We start from the raw sequence: 21,484 nt of genomic DNA, 5'->3' as shown, positions 1-21,484 counted from the left end.
TTGGCTAAGCCTCCCTTCCACTTGTGCCACCAAAGAGGACATCATCTCTCCTCTGTGCCCTCGCTCAGTTGTTCCTCTCTGCCACGATGCCCTTCCTGCTCCCTTCCACCTGTCCCAACTCTGCTGGTTTTCAAGGCCAGAATGAAGCATCATCTCCCAAAAGCCTTGCACGGCTCCTCCAATCCCAATGAACCCCCACTGTCATGGCTCGTCCAGTATTTGGAGCACCTGAGCCCTTGATTTTGTAGACTGGTCCAGGTGTCTCCAGGCATCAGCCAACAGCGGGAAAAGGTTCAGCAAAACACCAGCTGAGTAAGAGAGAGCCTGTGCGCTGCTTCCGGTCAGGGCAGCCGGGGGCCCTTTGCCCTGCCGGGTGTAGCAGCAGGAGAGGAACGCACTGAGCAGGGACAAATGATGCCGCCCGTGCTGGCCTCCCAGCCCGGCCCCGTTTCAAAGCATTTGCATGTGCACAAAGCTGCACTATTTCCAGGGGCGGGGAGTTGCCCGGGTGAGAAGCAGCTCAACTGTCCCTCAGCTTCAGCATTCGAAGTGTCTGTCGGTGGCATTTTGGACTCATATCCGAGACATCCGTGGCTGACCTGGCCACTGGTCTTGTGCCGTACAGGGAACGTTGCTGGGATGCGGCACCAGCCGCTCACCGTCCTGTCCCTGTTTCTGGATGTCCCTCTTGTAGCTTCTGTGTTCTGAAAGTCAGCGCCAGGGACTCTTCTGAAGCTCCTGGGAATCGGTGCTGTCCCCGGGGTCTTGGTTGACAACTGCCCCGTGCAGAATACGCAAGCCCAGCCTCCAACTGGAGTCCGCACAGAGTCTGGGGTGGAACCCACTCCGCCCCTCTCCATGCGTTCAGGCCGAGGCTGCCACTTGTCCTGCAGTAGCTTCCTGGCTTGGTTTCTTCTCCACTCCCATCCTGCCTCTCCCTCTCCTTCCCTCCTCTCCCAGGCTGATTCCCCCGGGGGCATTCCCTTCATAAATCCTTGCCCATGAACCCTCACCTCCCAGTATCCTGCTGGGAGAACTGATCTATGATCACACATGCGGGGCATCTCTTCACTGGCAGTCACGCCCACACCCGGAGCCCGTATTTCCAGTCCATTTATTGAGTCCATATTTCTTGCCATATTTTAACTCCAAACATGCCCAAGACAGTGAAAATCCACCCACTCCTTCATAGGCGATGTGTTTCAGGCACAGACAGAAACTATTTTATGTATCTAGATTGCAAATTCAGCTTTTTAAAGATTTATTTATGGGGACCAGCACTCTGGCACACTAGGTAAACCCCTGCTTGCAGCGCCGGCATCCCATATGGGCGCCGGTTCGAGTCCCAGCTGCTCCTCTTCCTTTCCAGCTCTCTGCTATGGCCTGGGAAAGCAATGGAAGATGGCCAAGTGTTTGGGTCCCTGCCACCCATGTGGGGGACCCAGAAGAAGCTCCAGGCTCCTGGCTTCAGATCAGCACAGCTCTGTGGCTATTTGGGGAGTGAACCAGTGGATGGAAGACCTCTCTGTAATCTGTAACTCTACCTGTTAAATAAGTAAATAATCTTTAAAAATATTAATTTATTTGAAAGTCAGAGTTAGAGAGAGAGAGAGAGAGAGGTCCTCCATCTGCTGGTTCATTCCTCAAATGGCCACAGTAGCTAGGCCTGGGCCAGGCCAAGGCTAGGAACCAGGCTCTTCATCCAGGTCTCCCACATGGGTGACAGGGACCCAAACACTTGGGCCATCTTCCAGTGCTTTCTCAGACCCATTAACAGGGAGCTGGATTGGAAGTGGAGCAGCTGGGACACAAACCGGCGCCCATATTGGCTGGGCGTTGTAGGCGGTAGTTAAACCTACTACACTACAACACCAACTCCAATTGCAAATTGTGATCTTTCACCCTCCTAGCGAGCAGCATGACTTTGGATGCTGGCAAGGTAGGATAGATTCCATTCATCTTTCTAGAGCCTATAATTTTGGTATTGTAGCTCAAGAATGCCTTTGTGTCACTAGTGCTGCCACAGATCCTTCTGATAGGTTACCTCGAATAACCACGCACAAGAAGAAAATGAGCTGTCTTGGGTCATACGTCTCTGAACTCTATGTGCTTTATTCAACCTCTCCCCAAAGCCCCAACACCACATTGCCTCCTTTGCAGCTCGTGTGTGTGTGTGTGTGTGTGTGTTTCCCACACCCCCCACACCCACGCTCAAGGCCAGGACTTGTACTTCTTTGTTCTTCCGATGGCCTCAGCACGGGGCCAGGGTCACACCTGTCAAATTCAGCCACGTGCGAAATGAAAGTCACAGATGACTTTGAATCCAGCCAGGCAAACAGAATTTGTACAAGATTCACTCTGTTCCTGGGTCCAGGTACCTTTGTGAACCAGAGCCTGAACTGGCCGAAACATAATTTTCTGAAAGGCAATTTCTAGAACTCCTTGAGCCATCGGCCCTGGGGCACTTGGGTTTTCTTGCTAGCTCTGTTGTTCTGTAACCTGATCCATTTTCCTGCCTCGCTGAGAAATTCAAGTTTTCCTGAAGGTAAGGTTTTTGGTACTCCAGGTTTCTAAGAATGGCAGTTTATTAGGAAGTCTTGTGCTCACTCAAGTATGCAGTGAGCCCCGGTCGGCCAGCGGGACAGATGGGATTCCTTGAAGCCCTGTTCCAGGCATGGATTCCGGGGAGCTACATGCAACACTGACTCATCAATAGGATACTTTAGGCTCCTTCTTTCTACTGGCTTCTTAGGAAGGGCTTGGCTTTCACTCTGGAGTTCTCTAGAACACGAGACTCCCCACCCCGAGGAAGGATGCCACCTATCTCCTGCACTGGTTTCCTCTCTGCTTTTGGGCTTCGGTGCCACGTCTGCACGCGCTGACTTTTTACCGTTCAGCCCAGTAAGAACATCTACATGCGTTGGCCACGTACCATCTGGGATTCAACTCCATGTCTGGCTCTTGTTATGTAGGCATTTTCAGAACATTACAGCTCAGCTGTGAAAGTACTCTGGCTTAAAGCGAGAATGCAGTAGAACCTTGCTAATCTAACAACTTAATAACACTTGCCACCCCTTCGCAGCCAGGCCTGAATAGCAGGACGCAGAGCGAGGCTCCGTGTTCCCAGAATGCACAGGGGCATGTTCCACTGCTGCCTGTGCTATCGTCACTCATCTCTAACCTGACTTATCCAAGGAGATGCAGCACCGTTACTTTAACACTGTGCTAGCCTTTGAATTCAGCCATCACGCGTAGCCTCAAGATGCCGGAGGACTTGACGGAAACACGCTGGTTTATGTTTCTGGCTGTCTCCGTCAGTGCCAAGACTATGGGAAATGCATTGCAGTCCTCGGGCATTGGGAGTCTTCAGGTATCTGAAGACGATCTTCAGGAGAATGTTCTCAACGTGCTTTAGATACAGATAGCCAAACGTCGCGCAAGACTGTTTTCCCAAGGATTTCACTCACAGAGACATAATTCTAGTTATTTAGCCAGAACAGGTTAGTCCATTTTATCTCCTCATGGGGCAAGGCAAGCTTTCATATCCATATGAAAGTTGTTTCTGATGATCTCCAAATGATTTCCATGGCACATACTGAAATTTGTTTTCTATATACCATCTCTCCATTGATAAAAGTACAGATACTGGGTTTCTAAGACTAAAAGTCTTCTCTGTTGTTATTTTTTAATTTTAGCCCACATTTCCTAAAATTTTACTTACCCTAATCAAGACACTAGAGTTGAAACTTCTGGGGCCAGGGCAGTGGTATAGTGGATTAAGCTGCTGTCTGCAGCACCGACATTCCATATGGGCACCAATTAGAGACTTCTGATCCAGCTCCCTGCATGGCCTGGGAAAGCAACAGAAGATGGCCCAAGTCCTTGGGCCCCTGCACCCATGTGGGAGACCTGGAAGAAGCCATTGTGGACATCTGGGGCGTGAACCAGCAGATAGAAGATCTCTCTCACTCTGTCTCTTCTCCTCTCTCCGTAATTCTACCTTTCAAATAAATAAAATATAAATATTTTTTTAAAAAAGAAAGTTCTCTCTCTCTAATATTATTATACTCTTCTATATGATGAAATTTTTACAGGTCCTGGAAAGCAGCCCACTGTCATAGATATAAAAAGTTTAATGGAGATACACAAAGGAAAATTGACTGCTTGTGTTTATATGTTCCCATGAAAATGCCTACCAATCCATTCAATGAAAATATTTTCTGTTGGATATAGTGCTTATATCTGAATATAATATAAATACACTGTAAAAAGTGACGGAACCCAATTGACCCATTGGTTAAGTTGCCACTGGGATGCCCACACCCCATGTTGGAGCACCAGCATTAGAGCCTGGCTCCTCCCGTCCTGATCCAGCTTCCTGCTAATGCATCCCCGTGAGGCAGTTGGTGATGGCTCAAGAGCCTGGGTCCCTGCCACCCACGTGGGAGGCCCAATGGAGCTCCAGACTCCTGGCTTCAGCCTGGCCCAGTCTTGGCTGTTGTAGGCATTTGGGGAGTGAATTAACAGAAGATCTCTCTGCTCGTCTTTCTTTCAAATAAGATGAAAATAAATAAAAACATTTTTCAGTGGGTATAACCATTTTAAACAACTCCAGTATCCTGATGGCTCGTGGTGTGACAGCATCATGCAGACTTCCTACCTGTGGAGCTTTGGAATTCAGAGAAGGGTTGAGGTGTGCTGTGTGTGAACTGCTTTGTGGCGACCCCTTATCTTTTGACAGCAAATTATTCAAAACGTCCAAAGCTTGTAACTGTCACTCTCTTAGGTCATGCAGATGTACACACAGCGTTTGTCAAAAAAAGGAAGGACACCTCAGCGTCTGCCCTGACCCAAACTGCCCCACGTGAAGTCACTTTAACATCGCTCCTGTAAATACAGACCTAACCATCACAACCAAAGCTTTTCTTCAAGAAAAGAGTGTTCTTCCATGGATGCAAACAGAGCCATGTATTTCTCTCTTATAAACTCAACATCATTGAATGAGGCAGGGGAAATTTTAGAGTAATCCAATATTCTGGAATATTTTTAGTTGCTACCTTAACCCTTGAGGCAAGGAATTCTTAGAAAACCAGTGGATGGCCGGTGCCGCGGCTCACTAGGCTAATCCTCCGCCTTGCAGCGCCGGCACACCCGGTTCTAATCCCGGTTGGGGCACCAATCCTGTCCCGGTTGCCCCTCTTCCAGGCCAGCTCTCTGCTGTGGCCAGGGAGTGCAGTGGAGGATGGCCCAAGTGCTTGGGCCCTGCACCCGCATGGGAGACCAGGAGAAGCACCTGGCTCCTGCCATCGGAACAGCGCGGTGCGCCGGCCGCAGCGTGCCTACCGTAGCGGCCATTGGAGGGTGAACCAACGGCAAAAAAAGGAAGACCTTTCTCTCTGTCTCTCTCTCACTGTCCACTCTGCCTGTCAAAAAATAAAAAAAAAAAGAAAGAAAGAAAGAAAACCAGTGGAGAGTAACCACTTGGGTAAGCACCTTCACAATTCCAAGAAAATTTTCTGGATTTCGGTGTGGTCTTGCCTGCTGCATTCTTAGAAGTTACAGAAAGCCTGTTGGGAATTTAAAAAGTGTCCTTCAAAAATCTACGTAAGATTATGTGCCTGCCCTGCTCAAGACAACCCAGTGACTGATAATTTCAGGAGAGAATTCAGTCCTGGCGATGCTTCCCAAGCTCCTCAGGAGCTGGCCTGTGCCGTGGCCAGCGGTGTCCTTGTCCTCCTCTCTGGCTGGACTGTGGTCTCCATGGCCTCCTCTTCACGTTCCGGCTGGGGCTCTGCACTCACTCTCCCGGCTGGGAGTGCTGCTCTCCTTGATGGCTCTCCCTGAGCCACTCCTTGTTCCTTTGTTCAGGACTCTGCTCAAACGTCTCCCCCAAGGGTGGGCATGTGGCCTCAGGTTGAGATGCTCGGGTCCCATGGGGGAGAACTTCGGTTCAATTCCTGACCCCAGCTTCCTGCCAAGATGGGCTCTGGGAGGCAGAAGCGATGGCACAGATGCTTGAGTTCCTGGCACCCGTGTGGGAGACCCGGATGGAGCTCCCAGTTCTCAGCTTCAGGCCAGGCCTAGCCCCGGCTGTGCAGGTATCTGGGGAGCAAACCAGTGGATGGGAGCTCTCTGTCTCCGTCTCCTCAAATAAACATTTTTACGTGCATTTTTAAAAATGGCTGCCTTCTCCAAAGGATCTTCCCTGACTCCCTTGGGCCCATCCCAGATTCAGATGTTGAAGCCCCAGCCCCCCACAACCCAGAGTGTGACTGTTTGGGGAGAGGGCATTAGAGAGGTAATAAACGGCTTCATTAGCATGGATTCTGCTCACATATGACAGGTGTTCTTATAAGAAGAGGAGATGAGGAGGGTTACAGAGAGAGAGAGAGGGAACAGGTGCACACGCAGAGGGTGTCAAGGAGACACACCGTGAGACGGCAGCCTCGTACTGAGGAGAGAGGCCCCGGGAGGAGGCAAACCTGCTCCCATCTCGCTCTTGACTTCCGGACTCCAGAATCATGAGACAATGGCTTTCTTCTGTTTAAGCTGCCCAGGTGCTGGTATTTCATTCCAGCGCCCTAATGAGTAGCCGCCCCCAACCCAAGAGCCCCTCCCCTCACCCTACTTCCTATCAAACTCTACAGCTCTTTGCAACACATGATTATGTGTCCCTGCTACCTGTACACTTACTACCCTTCTTCCCCACTACAATGAAAGATCCTTAAGAGCAAGAACTTCACCTTCGTCACTGCTAGATTCCTGGTCTCTAACATAGCACCCCGCATAGAGTGGGTGCTCAATGCATACTCCATTAATTAATTTTGGATGTATTTTAAATAATGCACAGTAGCCTAATTCTAACAGGGGAGCTTTGGGCACAGCATATACACACAGATATTGACGTTCTGCGTTTAAATCAAATGAACCAAGTTATTCCCTAAATGTATAGTAACTTCTGTTGAAATGACTGTAATCCTAACAGGCACCTCGTAAATGACATTGAAATGAACCTAATAACTAGAGAGGTACTAAGTGGAGGCTGTGAATACGAAATCAAATTCAAGAACATAAAATGGTTTCTTTTTCTGCTTTCATGGCCATTATACTATATTTGGAATAATTAGGAAAAAATACACCACAAAGAAGCTAACGTTCAAAAAGCAGAGATACTTGAAAGCCTTTGAATACCTCACCAGAAATAATTTAACCAAATAAGATTAACATTGCAGATCAAAGGTAGAAAAACAGAAAGGGGAGAAGGGCAGTTGGGAGACTTCCCATTCCCACACACATTTAACGCCACACAAATGACTAATCGGCATGGGTTCCCACAGCAAATCATTCCCATTTTCAACACCTACAAGGGCGAACATCACACCACTGTTCCTGGAAGTAGAGTTGGTTGTGTCCATCATTCATGACCTGATTGGTCTAGGAGCAGATAAACAGTAGGGAAAAGTTAATGGTGTGGTAGGGTGAATCTCTGCTATTGCTATAATTAGCAAATATCTATTGGCTACCTGTCACTATGTGAAATTCCACCTGTGGTCTTATAAGAAAATGCTACATGCGAAAGCTCCATGTGGTGGGCACAGTCAAGCAAACCTACACAAATGGCTCTGGAGTGAGCCCTCAAAGGCGGGATAACTAGGGTTGTGGCGCTGACTCACCTCTGTGTTCCCTATACACAGTGACCCACGAATAGTTAGTGAATGAATAAATGACCATCAAAATAAATGTAAATATCCAGCAGCGCTCTAGAAATGTAGCACCAGCCATCCATGAACCGTGAATTCAAAGCAGTTAAGGTCTTTAAAGGGACCTTAGTCAGCTTTGTAGTGGGGTGGCAGGAAACAGGCTACTGTACCACAGTCCAATGAGACAGAGATTCCTGCACTTGACTTTGAGGTCAGGTCATTTCCAGTGGTACCAAGTTCGAATAACTATCCACGCAGTCTGGTCAAGACTAGATACACTTGTCAATCATTCAGGCATTGAAAAAGGGATCCAAATGTAGTTCTGAGATCTGACCTGACACCTGACCCATATGAGCACCCACAGGTAAACAAGAGGCCCCCACAGGCCAGAGCCCCTTCCTTTAGCATCACCCAGAGCCCAAGAGGCCGGGGGTGGGCAGGCTTCCATCTGTACCAGTGAACCCAGCCCAAGTTCCCTTCTCCATGGATACCAACAGGGACACCAGGACTGTTAGAGGAACTAAGGGGAGAAGGTAATGGTAGCTTCAGCTCGCCTCTGAGGCTGCTGCCAGAGAGGTTCATGGTCTTGATCATTTCCACTTCCTGTTTAAGAACTTGAGGGAAGCACTTCCCTTAAACGACACGAGGAAGTAAAGGCCTAGTTCACATGCCAGCCTACAGACCATGGTCCGCTCGGCCACCTTCCTAGTTCACGTGCCAGCCTACAGACCATGGTCCTCTCGGCCACCTTCCTGGCACACGTTTCGTATTTCTCCTTCTTCTGCCCTCTCTCTTCTGTAGTGGTAAAATACACACAACATAAAATGTACCCCTGTAATCAGATTTAAGTGAACAGTTCAGTGTCTTTAAAGACATTCACATTGCTGTGCAACCATCATCACTCGCCACGCATCTCCAGAACTCCAGAGAGAGGGAGAGAGAGAGAGAGAGAGAGAGAGAGAGAGAATCTTCCGTGCATTAGTTCGCTCCCCAAATGATCACAACAGCCAGGGCTGAGCCAGGCCAAAACCATGACCAGAAACTAAAACTGAGCCTTCAGTGTGGGTGGTAGAGACCCGGTACCTGAGCCGTCACCGCTGCCTTCCAGGGTCTGCATTAGCAGCAAGCTGGACTTGGGAGTGGAGCTGGGACTTGAACCCAGGCAGTCTGATAGGGGATGCAGACATCCCAAGCAGTGGCTTAACCTCATGCCTAATACCTGCCCCAGAACTTTTCCATCTGCCCGCACTGAAAGTCTGTACCCATTAAAGATCAACTTCCCATCCTCCCTCTCCCAGGTCCCTGATAATCACTCTTCTAGTTTCTGTTTCTAAGCATCTGACTTCTTCTGGAAACTCATAGAAGAAGAATCATAAAATATTTGTCATTTTGTGACCCATTTTTTTAAAGATTTTATTTATTTATTTGAGAGATAGAGTTACAGACAGTGAGAAGAAGAGACAGAGAGAAAGGTCCTCCATCCACTGGTTCACTCCCCAAATGGCTGCAATGGCCGGAGCTGTGCCGATCCAAAGCCAGGAGCCAGGAACTTCTTCCCGGTCTACCACGTGGGTGCAGGGGCCCAAGCACTTGGGCCATCTTCTACTGCTTTCCCAGGCCATAGCAGAGAGCTGGATTGGAAGAGGAGCAGCCAGGACTAGAACCAGCACCCATATGGGATGCCGGTGCCACAGGCAGAGGATTAACCTACTGCGCCATGGTGCTGGCCCTAGTGACTGTAGTAGCTTTGGCAAATTTGCTTCTTTTTCACTATCTGAAGAGTATTCCATTGTAGGTGTGGACCATCTTTTGTTTTTCCATTTACCTGTACTGAGCACTTAGCTGCTTCCACCTTTGGGCTGTGATATGACGCTTCTGTGAAAATGCGAGTACAAATATCGGTTGAAATCTCTGGTTTTAATTATTTTGGGCATACTCCCCAAAGTGGAATTTCTAATCAGATGATAATTTTATGCTTCATTATTTGAGATTTGCCATATTGTCTCCCACAACAGGGCTCCCCTTATACATTCTCATTAGTAAATGCTTCATTTCATTGGTTCCATGAAAATTCCATTCATTTTTTCGTAATTTGCACTGTTCGCTTCATCATGGCCGTGTTTCCATTTAGATTTTTGAACATAAGAGCTGTTTTGAGGCCCTTGTCTGGTAATTCCATGGTTGGTGTTATTTCCATTGATTGGATTTTTCTCCTGGCTAGTGGGTCCTATGTTCCTGCTTCTTTGATTGTCTAGCAACTTCTGATTGTGGTTGTAAACATCACAGTTTTGGGTCTGGACTTTGTTGTTTCTTTAACGAGTCTTGAGGATCACTTCATAAGCATTAATTTGCTTGTGCTTCAGCTGAATCCTCTCCAGCTTGTTTGTGAGCTTTGTTCGGTCGGATGTGCAGTAGGCAGTAGGTTAGGTACGGCACGGTCAATAAATGCCTCAGTGGTCGTAGTAAGCAAAATTATGGCCTCCAACAGTGTCCACAGCCTAACCCCTGGAACCTGAGAACATGACAGGTGACATAGTAACAAGAATTAAGATAGTAGGTGGGATTACGGTGCCAATCAGCTGCCTCCAAAGAGGGAGATTATCCCGGGTTATTCAGGTGGACCCAGGGAGCCTTACAAGCAGAAGAAGAGACCGGAGAGAACGAGAGAGAGAGAAGGACTCGGCTCAGCGTTGGCGGAGGAAGGAGCCAGGAGTCAAAGAAAGAAGGCAGCTGCCAGGAGGTGGAAAGGCAAGGAAATGGATTCTTCCCTAGATCCTCAGGACACAGGGAGCACATGGATTCCCTAGATCCTCAGGACACAGGGAGCGCACCACCAACACGCTGACCTCGGCCCGTGAGCTGGGTCAGATTCTGATCACCAGAGCGGCAAAGCCGATGCCTCTGTGCTGTTTTCGGTCACTAGGTTTCTGGTCATCGATTGCAGCATCCATAGGGAACAGGTGTAGGGGCAGACACCTTCTCCACCCCCGCTGGGCGGACCGCGCTGTCCTCCAGACCGTTGTGAACGCGGGGCCTGCTTCACTCCGCTTTGTTTCCTTCCTCTGGGAGAGCATAGTCCTGCTGGCCAACGTCTGAAAACAACTGAATCATGTATTTTTTCCAGTTGCCTAGCTCTTTGTAGCAGGAAGACATGTAGCACTGGTTATTCTATTCCAACATTGCTGGAGGCAGAATTGATGTGTTCAATTTTGCATACCAAGAAACAAATTTATAAAGCATGAATTTTTTTTAAAAATAACATCTTTCAGCTGAAGACTTGTCCTAACCTTCCCCTGCTTTCTTCTGGTCCTGGCAGCCACCACCAAAAATACAAGGAATTCATGGTGTTTTTACATGGTCTTCCCTCCACGAGTGCCCGAGTATTAATCTCCTCTACTCTGGTCGTTTTGAATCAAGGTCCACCCTATTGACATCATCTTGACTTAATTACCCCTTTTAAAGACCCTATCTAAGCTGCTGGGAACTCTCCAACACATAAATTTTGGAGCAATGCAATGCAGCCCATAACAGTATCTTTGACATTATTGTTCTAAAAGAGTCTGGCGTGTGTTCTGTTTCTGCGGCCCATTGATTGCATTTTCTCATTTCACAGCAGCAAATATTTAATGGGGATGAACTTGAGTTGCTGGACAGGAGCCGGGCTGTAGATAGGACACTGTTCTTACACGTAAGGAGCTTACTTCTGGGTGGTGGGATACACATGTGTATGCACACGTGTATTCAATTTTTTTTGAAAGAGAAAGACAGACACAGAGGCGTCTTTCGTCCTCTGGTTCACTCCCCAAATGTTCACAACACCCAAGACTGGGTCAGGCTAAAGCCAGGAGCACAAAATTAAATCCAAGTCTCCCATGTGGGTGGCAGGGACCCAAGTAGTTGGACTATCATCTGAAGCCTCTTAGGGTGGGCACTAGCAGGAAGGTGGATCAGAAGCAGAGTAGCCAGGACTTGAACCAGGCACTCACAGAGATATGGGTGCCCGAAGCTACACAAAATGCCAGCCCCTCGGATTCTATTTTTGAGACATTAAAACCTTAACTGATTTGTTTGCCTTACTACGTTCTTGTTTCCATCACCCAAGCCAGCTTCACTTCCCCTCTGGACTCTCTCATAGCCTCTTCACCCTATGTACCTGGAATGGGCATGGAAGCCACTCAGACTTACATCAATAGAGGGAGGCCTTGGACTCAAGGGTGAGTGAAAGTCCCACAGCCAACTGATAATGAAATGAATGGCAGGTGGAAATGAGGATGTCTCCATTAAACGCCAATCTTGCAGGCCTGTTGCCCACCTCGTAACCCAGAACTTAGGTTCAAGTCTAAAAATATAAGAAACTCCCAAGCTAACTAGAATTCCCTTTCTATTATCTTGGTGGCATGGGAACTCAAGAAGAAAGTTCAATAAATAGATTGTTGGCACCTTGAAATCAATACTGGTGATATTGCCTAACTGGAGAGGCAGGACAGTTTGATAAGAAGAGGAGCTCTGGCATTGACCAACGGAAGCTAAGGGTGAGGGTAAGTGAGCGGGGAGCACACTCTTTCTTTCTTTCTTTCTTTCTTTCTTTCTTTCTTTCTTTCTTTCTTTCTTTCTTTCTTTCTTTCTTTCTTTCTTTCTTTCTTTAACAGGCAGAGTGGACAGTGAAAGAGAGAGAGACAGAGAGAAAGATCTTCCTTTTTTGTCGTTGGTTCACCCTCCAATGGCTGCCGCGGCCGGCACGCTGCGGCCGGCATATTGCACTGATCTGAAGCCAGGAGCCAGGTGCTTCTCCTGGTCTCCCATGTGGGTGCAGGACCCAAGCACTTGGGCCATCCTCCACTGCACTCCCAGGCCACAGCAGAGAGCTGGCCTGGAAGGGGGGCAATTGGGACAGAATCTGGCGCCCCAACCGGGACTAGAACCCGGTATGCCGGCACCGCAAGGCAGAGGATTAGCCTATTGAGCCACGGCGCCGGCCAACACACTTTCTACAGAAGGTCAAGGCCTCGTCTATCCGTGGAGATGGAAAGACATCAAGCAAGGCCGATGACCTGCAGGCAATCTTAACTGACCGCGTTGGGTAAGCCTATGCAAAGTGCCTAGGAGGCTAGCTGCTAGAATAAACAAACTTCAAGTTTCCAAAGCTAACAAGAATCGAAGTTTAGCTCTTGTCTGTGTAACAGTTTGAGAAGGGACAATATCGTCCACACAGTCATTCAGGGATCCAGGCTGCTCGGTCTCCCCAGAGCAAGCAGGAGCAACCATGTAGGGAAGTACCAGGAAAGGAGTCATCCCAGTTCTCACCCACCCTGTGCCTCCTGAGTTCCTCACATGCGTTGAGAAGCTTCTGGTTCAATCTCACAATAACTGTTCCACGCAAAAGCCGATCCCCATCCAATGCTGGCGGGACCCAATTGGACTCTTAATCACTCTGGTTTACATCAGCTTCGTGATTAATGCTGATGTTATATTCTGGGGAAGTGCCAGTTAATTCAAAAACATGTAGAGCAAAAGTGAATTTTCTTGCAAGAAATGAAGGGAAAGCAAAGCAAGAGAACTGCTCTCGTAGGCTGCAAAGATTCCAGTCATGTAAATGGTTTTGCCATATTGCATTAATATGAGCAGTAAATAAACAGTTGATGGGGGAAATGGAATGTATGAAAATGTATTCATAGAATAACCAGCAGAAAATAGCTGCCGACTGACGGAGCGCTGGCCAGTGTAGCCTGCAAATGCTAGCAGGCAGCTCCGAGTTTGCTGCACTAGACGAGTTCTAATGTATGGAGCCCCTCATCAGACATCCCTACTCCTCTTGGCGTTCCTGCTTAAGTTCTTTGAAGCATCTTCATGGGGGCGAAGCAGACACCCAAAGCCTGCGATAATAATAATCAGGAGAAAACCGTGTGCATGCAGACAGCGCTCTACACACGCGCTGTGACGCATTTAATCTCCATGTTCACTCAAGAGCATAGCTTCTGCTACCACCTCCCTTTTGCAGGTGAAGGAACAAGGGCATGGAGGGCTGGACTGACTTCCTGTGAGTTACTTCTGTGTGTCAATGTGGCTGGGCCAGGTGCCCAGGTATTTTGGCTATTTCTGTGATGGTCTGGGTGAGATTTGCATTTAAAATCAATAGATCTTAAGTCAACCAGGTTGCCTCCTTGATGTGGGTGAGCCTCATCCAATCAGCTGAAAGCTGGAAAAGGCTGGCTCTCCCCTGAGCAATAGGAAATTCTGCGAGCAGACTGCACCCCAGCATCAGCTCTTCCTGGCTGACCAGCAGATTGCCCATGGACTTGAACTGAAACTCTTCCCTTGGTCTCTAGCCTGCCAGCCTCCCCCATCAGATGTGGACTTGCTAAGCCTCCACGATGACATGAGTCATTAAACTCTCCTTCTCCCTCCCTCCCACGTCTGTCCCTGCTCCTTTCTCCCTCTTACTGGCTGAGCATCTCTGGCCAATGACTTGCCTAAGGTCACACGGGCAGTGAATGGTAGGACTGGCTTTAAATCCTGAAGTCTGGTGCCAGGATCCACACTCCTGATGAGTACTGTCTGGTTAGCCTTCATCAGTGTGGTAGGGAATGTCTATTTTGGGGCCAATCATGATAGCTTTGTCCTATTTCTTCTTCTAGCTGACCAAAGCGGTCAAAGTGATACAAAGTGTCTAAGAGGCTGTCTGCTGGAAAAACCAACCTCCAATGTCAAGGCTAACCCCATGGCGGTTTGCTTCTCGCACATGTAGCAGTTTGGCAGGTGTCATCCTGGCTGCCAGGTGGCCTCCTCCACACAGTTACTCAGGGACCCAGGCTGCTAGAGGCTCTGCCACCTGCAGATTTAGTTTCCAAGATCACCTGAAGCTCCACTCCATCCAGCCAGAAGAAGCAAGGGGCACGGAAAGCTTTTAAACTACTACCAAGGAATTTTTTTTTTTTAAAGGCAGGCAGTTTAAATTGTGTTATTCTGAAATTATTATGTGTGGATGTGTGGGTGTGTCTGTAAAGTCTCCAACTTATCTTTCATTTTATTTCAAACTCCTTAAATTAACAGGGTATAGAAAGGCAGGTGTATTTCCTAATGAATCAACCAAATTGACTAAAAGGTTATTTTACATAGCAAATATTATGAGAGAAGGTTGGAAATAATGTTGGCACCAGATTGCGGAAGACTTTGAATGCTAGGCCAAAAAGCTTTAGACTTTATCATAGGAGAGATCCGTGGTTTTCTCTTGTTCTCCTCAGGACAAACAGACCTCATTCTCTACACCAACTATCACAGGCTATGTTTATTACACATATGAAAAGTGATGACATTTAACCAGTTGTTTATTTGCTTCTGATTTCGCCTCTTCCCCTACATACATCACCTGGAGGAAGTACGTGCATGTCAAGGGCAAGGACTAGGGTTTATATTTTCTCCAAGCTGCGCAAGCCCAGCACAGCATCTCCTGCATGAAGTTTAAGGACAACATTCTGTTGACATTCAGGAGGTATATGTTGGGGCGGCCGCTGGGGCACAATGGGTTAAGCTGCCATCCCACACTGGAGCGCCTGGGAGTGCCTTCTCTTCTCCTCCTCTTCTTCCTCATTCTCCTTCTTCTTTTAAAGATGTATTTATTTGAAAGGCAAAGTTACAGAGATACAGAGGCAGAGCGGATGGTGGTCTTCCATCCGCTGGTTCATTCCCCAAATGGCTGCAATGACCAGAGCTTGGCCGATCTGAAGCCAGGAGCCAAGAGCTTCTTCCGGGTCTCCCACATGGGTGCAGGAGCCCAAAGACTTGTGCCATCTTCCACTGCCTTCCCAGGTCATTAGCAGAGAGCTGAATTGGAAGAGCAGCTGGGACATGGCCCAGCACCCACATGGGATGCTGGCACTACAGGTGGCGACTTTACCCGCTGTGCCACAGTGCTGGCCCCCCACCTTCTCTTCCGATGCAGCTTCCTGCTAATGTGTCTGGGGGCGGCAGATGATGGTGCATGTGCTTGACTTCCTGCTACCCATGGGAGAGACCTGGACTGGCCCAACCCTAAGCTGTTGTTACCATTTGGGGAGCAAACCAGCAGGTGGAAGAACTTGCTCCTATCTCTCCCTCTCTCTTTATCACTCTGCTTTTCAAATAAATAAATGGATAAAACTTAAGGAAAAAAATGGTGCGTATCCCTACCCTTCAAATAACCCTCAAACTGGTGAATATAACCATAGGGTATAAGATACTAAGCCACTCTACTCAGAATTCTCACCAAATAGTTTAGTGAATTTAAGTTCCTTGTCTTGGGCTCACATCCTCAACTGTGTTTATATCATGGCTACCATCACAGTTGACTTCTATTCTTTGAAAAGCCTATTATTGGGCTGGGAGGCTCTTTTTTGGCCTTCTTTATTTTTCCTTAATTTCTATCAGTAGGACTAGTAGAATAGATTTTTGATGAGGGAGCAAAGCATTAAATAAATCACACCAAAAATTTATTACATAAAGAACTATTAGGGTGCTTTTTTAAAGTTTTCAGAAAAAGGAATTTAAAGATAACGGGGAGTGGTTGTTTAGCTTAGCAGTTGAGACACTACCTCAAGTCTCAGGGCACCTGGGTTGGATTCCTGCTTCCTGCTACGACAGATGCTGGGTGTAGTGGTGATGGCGCAAGCAACTGGGTTCCTGCCATCCATGTGGGAGTCCTTGATTCCTGGTTCCCAGCTTCAGCCTGGACCCAGCTCTGGCTATTTCAGGCATTCATGGAGAGGGTCAGTGGGTGGGAGAACACTCTCTCTTTCTCCCTCTCTATTTCCTTCTTTCTCTCTCTCTCATAAACAAATAATTTTTAAAAGTTTATTTTGGTGCAAAAATTTTTGAAATCCATGCATATAAGGGACCTTCAAAAAGTTATGGGGAATGTGTATAATAGAAAAAACTGCACACGAATTTCAAGTTTCTTGTCCCTAGTTTTTGAATCCACTTGTAACAAACTTTTTGGAACCCCCTTGTACAAGTAGAAAACAAAGCACTGTTGTGCTGGTAGTCAGCTACGATCATTCACTAGCTGAGGAACCCAGTCCCACCCTAAGCCTGTGTCTCAAATTCATGGCCAGCAGAATTACAAATCACTGTATAGTACGAGTCTGAGATTTGCAAATAATCGAAACCATTCATGCTGACGGTAGGGAAGAGTCTGCGGCATAATAGGTAAAAGTGACAACAGGCCGGCGCCGTGGCTTAACAGCCTAATCCTCCACCTTGCGGCGCTGGCACACCGGGTTCTAGCCCTGGTTGGGGCGCCGGATTCTATCCCGGTTGCCTCTCTTCCAGGCCAGCTCTCTGCTATGGCCCGGGAAGGCAGTGGAGGATGGCCCAAGTGCTTGGGCCCTGCACCTGCATTGGAGACCAGGAGAAGCACCTGGCTCCTGGCTTCGGATCAGCGAGATGCGCCAGCCGCAGCGGCCATTGGAGGGTGAACCAACGGCAAAAAGGAAGACCTTTCTCTCTGTCTCTCTCTCACTATCCACTCTGCCTGTCAAAAAAAAAAAAAAAAGTGACAACAGCACTGGCCTCTCTAGCTACCAAGCCCATGCAACTAAATCAGAATATGTGTACGAGTATGTATACTTACAAAGGTGAGCTTGGATGTGTATATATTTTCATGTTCTCCATTGCTACCTATGAAGCTACCTCAAATGTGGTTTAAATCAACAATCATTTCTTTCTTTCTTTCTTTTTTTTACAGGCAGAGGGGACAGTTGTGGTGGAATGAGAAGGCCATGCCAAGGTGGCCACTGGCAAGTGAGTGTCAGTTACTCAGAAATGGCTTTGAAACCCACCTGGCAACGGAGCCTGCCTGGCGACAGGCTGTGATTGGTTGGGGTATAGACCGCCCCTTGACCAGATTGGCTGGTCTTGGCTATATAAGCTGTTGTTCCAACTGTAATAAACGAGTCTGCGGGCTGCTCGCCTCAGGCCTGCTTTCACCCAACTCCCAGGGTATGTGTGGTGACTCCGCGCCTCTTGCCCTCACCACGCTGCTCCTCTCAGAAACGAATCCACTGCAACATTGTTGAGAAATCAACGGCGACAGACAGTGAGAGAGAGAGACAGAGAGAAAGATCTTCCTTTTGTCGTTGGTTCACCCTCCAATGGCCGCTGCGGCCGGCGCACCGCGCTGATCCGAAGCCAAGAGCCAGGTGCTTCTCTGGGTCTCCCATGGGGTGCAGGGCCCAAGCACTTGGGCCATCCTCCACTGCACTCCCGGGCCACAGCAGAGAGCTGGCCTGGAAGAGGGGCAACCGGGACAGAATCCGGAGCCCCGACTGGGACTAGAACCCGGGGTGCCGGCGCTGCAAGGTGGAGGATTAGCCTGTTGAGCCGCGGCGCCGGCCCAACAATCATTTCTTGTCTTACACAGTTCCAGAATCAACAGAGCTGAGCTGGATGGTTCTTACTGTGGCCTCTCCAGGGTTGTGGTCCAGTGTGAGTGGAGCTGGAGTCATTTTGAAGGCCTCTTCAGACACATGGCTAGGGCCTGAGCTGGGAAATAATCCCTATAGCTGGGGGCTGGGGCTGGGAGACAGGCGGCTCCCTGGGCCTCTCTCTTCATGTTTCAGCTTTCCATGTGCTGGCATCAGAATGGTGGCTTCAGTGTAGCTCCACTCCTCCTGCATGGCAGCTCAAGGTTCCCAGGGCGTACGGTGTACTGGGAGGCAGAGACAGACAGACAGACCCTACCAAGCTGAGTACTGTGCTCCTACCCAATCATGTATGTCCACTGCTTAGAAAACAAGTCAAGGTCTGAGCCATAGGAATAACAGAAGGCGTGAATACGGGGAGGCATCTCAAACTCTGCCACACTTTGTGACGCTAAGTCACATGCTCCAGCTCCCACAGCCGGTGGGCAGCAGAAATAAGATGTGAGCCCAGGAGTCTGCATCTGGGCTCCACAATCTCAGTTACTGCACCCCAGGCTTTCCTGGTGTGGGTGAATGTTCTTTAATAGTCACATTTCCTATTCTCAATGGACCCATTCCCCTCTGTGTTCTGAGTGAGTTCGAGGCTAGGCTGCTCTCTTGACGCTGACAGAGACACATATCTGAGTCTGCAGAGCCAAGGGCCAGACCCTGACACGGGAAGACTCCAGGGAGGGAAGGGCTGCCTCACCAAAGCTTCCCTGGGACACCTGCTGCGTGGGTACGTATTCAAGTCACAAAAATACACAGCACCTGCCTTTATAGAGAGAGAACGAGGTCTTGTCAGACGTCCTTAGGGTATCTTCAGGCCAGAAGCACATGAGCCGGAAAAAAAAAAAATGGATCAACGGGGAACAACTGGGAGAAAGCCCCACAGACGCTGGGATTCAGCCTTGGAAAGGGTCCCAGCAGCAGCTGATTTTCTGCCATATAATGGGCTGAAAAAAACCCATCTCTGCAAAGATGAAGAAAAGCCTAACCAAGTGCAGCTGCCATCCTCCCAATAATTAGATCTGGAGGATTATTGCTGAGATGAATGGAAGATATCATATGGTCATGGCTAGAAATATTTGCTATCCCTGTCTAACTACACTAGGAGACACTAGAATTCTTAGCAGACCCACATATGTTTGTTTTTAATTAAAATGTGCTGAATGAACCGTTAGCTGCAGTGAAATAATGAAGAAAAGCAACACAAGACAAATCGGCTAATTGACAACTCCAAACATCCTATTTTATACCCTTCAGTTATGTTAATGGAGATTTCCAATATGTTCTAGTTGAAATAATAATTACACAAACACAGTTACATAATAATCTAAGAGGTAGATAAAAACATATTACAAATAACGACAGCAGCAAAAACCACAAATGGGTCAAAGGATTACAAATTCATTTTCTCAGCCTTTATTCCAACAAGTATTTATGGAGTGCTTACTGTTTATTAAGTGCCAGGCTCTCATGGGCTAATGCCTATGATGGAATCATCCCAGTGTTTTCAAGCGCATATTTTTGCTTATGGTCACATGTTCTGTGCGTATCGAGGTGCTATGCAGAGTACATCTTCCATCACATGACAAGTCAGGGCAGCAAGTGACTTGCAAAGGGGGTCCAGTAACTTGAAGTCATTCCCAAAGCTAGTCTATGTGAAGGCAGAGAATCTGGCCAAGATCTCAACAAAGTCCATTTTATTTGATGCACAAGAGACCAGCACAGCTGTCTGGAGGAAAACGTGTCCTGGGACCATGCACACGGTACAAGGCCAAGGGCAGCTACCGTCCAAGTGGAACTCAAACAGGGGTTATCGGAGCCCTTTCCAAAGACCATGCCAGAATTTCCACCATGAGGTAACTAGAATTCTGGCCAAAACTGGGAGTCAAAATGTCCACTGTCTTTGGAATTTCGTGGCGATGAATCCTTTGGTGAAGAGTCTCTGATGAATGGAAGAGAATCACTCAGAGCCTCTCAACACCCCCGCTCTTAAATGCAGGGGCAGGGGCTCAGTGAGGTAAAGCAACCCCAGTGCGTTCACAGTTTACTTACAACCTAACTGCAGAGCCACCATCTCATCCATATTCAAGCAGAGAAAATTGTGGCTCATCCAAGACAAGACATGAGCCAAATTTGGGGCAAGGCGAGGGGTGACATCATCTGAAAGGGCTGGAAATGAAGTGTCAATTTGAATATCATCTGTACATAAGTGATAATTAAAGCTGTGAGACTCAGTAGGTGCCAAGAGGAAAGTCAATACAAATGGAGAACAGCAGTGTCCCAAGCCACGTGTCCCTTCCGAATGGAGATTTATTTATTTATATTTATGTGGTGGGGGTGAGATTTTCTTTCCTGCTGAATGATCTCAAACCTGGGGACCCCCTGAAAGAGAAACTAGGACCTCCTGTGGACGGTCACCAAGTCACTTGGATGTGGAGCAACACAGAGGGGGCTTTTCTCTAAGATCTGCGTCCCACGGGAACCAGAAGTCATTCCATTTATATCGGGGGAAGCCATGCCTCTCCGAATAGTTGGCTTGAGTAAGACAACCACCAATTCAAGCAGACACTCGAATGTCATTCTCAAGTCTGGTGTTAAATTTGGGCAGGAAGGCCGGCGCTGTGGCTTAACAGGCTAATCCTCCGCCTTGCGGCGCCGGCACACCGGGTTCTAGTCCCGGTCGGGGCACCCATCCTGTCCCGGTTTGCCCCTCTTCCAGGCCAGCTCTCTGCTGTGGCCAGGGAGTGCAGTGGAGGATGGCCCAAGTCCTTGGGCCCTGCACCCCATGGGAGACCAGGATAAGCACCTGGCTCCTGCCATCATCATGGAAGGGCAGCCTGGGCCCTCATCCTGCTCTGGACTTGTCACTTCGGATTCTTTTTATTTTTGACTACCAGATATGTTTCCAGATCAAAGAAGCGTCTTCTTCTTCTTCTTCTTCTTTTTTTTTTTTTTTTTTTTTGATAGGCAGAGTCAGACAGTGAGAGAGAGAGAGAGAGAGAGACAGAGAGAAAGGTTTCCTTTCTGTTGGTTCACTCCCCAAATGGCTGCTACGGCCAGCGTGCTGCACAGATCCAAAGGCAGGAGCCAGGTGCTTCCTCCTGGTCTCCCATGCAGGTGCAGGGCCCAAGCACTTGGGCCATCCTCCTCTGCACTCCCGGGCCACAGCAGAGAGCTGGCCTGGAAGAGGAGCAACCGGGACAGAACCGGCGCCCCAACCGGGACTAGAACCCGCAGTGCCGGCGCCGCAGGCGGAGGATTAGCCTAGTGAGCCACAGCGCCGGCCAGAAGCTTCTTAAAACACTAGGTTCTGTGGTAGCAAGGGCTGAACAGGGGTGGGTG

The 21,484-nt window shown here is 48.4% G+C and overlaps 1 protein-coding gene across 2 annotated transcripts in view; it reads right to left on the bottom strand.

The window, feature by feature from the left end:
- The window catches only part of EFCAB11 (EF-hand calcium binding domain 11), a 252,207-nt gene that overhangs the window by 27,085 nt on the left and 203,638 nt on the right, over window positions 1–21,484 (bottom strand). The window contains exon 6 of one of the 2 annotated variants that reach the window (XM_062181231.1): window positions 3,722–3,851. The exons of the other annotated variant lie outside the window; for it this stretch is intronic. Within the exon in view, the coding sequence (XP_062037215.1) occupies window positions 3,722–3,851 (130 nt within the window). The remainder of the gene's footprint in view (window positions 1–3,721; window positions 3,852–21,484) is intronic. 2 annotated transcript variants of the gene reach the window in all.

This window comes from Lepus europaeus, chromosome 22, assembly GCF_033115175.1.
Source record: "Lepus europaeus isolate LE1 chromosome 22, mLepTim1.pri, whole genome shotgun sequence".
NCBI classification, from domain to species: Eukaryota; Metazoa; Chordata; class Mammalia; order Lagomorpha; family Leporidae; genus Lepus; species Lepus europaeus.
The sequence above is the reverse complement of the archived record's forward strand: the minus strand, read 5'-3'. Positions and strand labels throughout refer to the sequence as shown.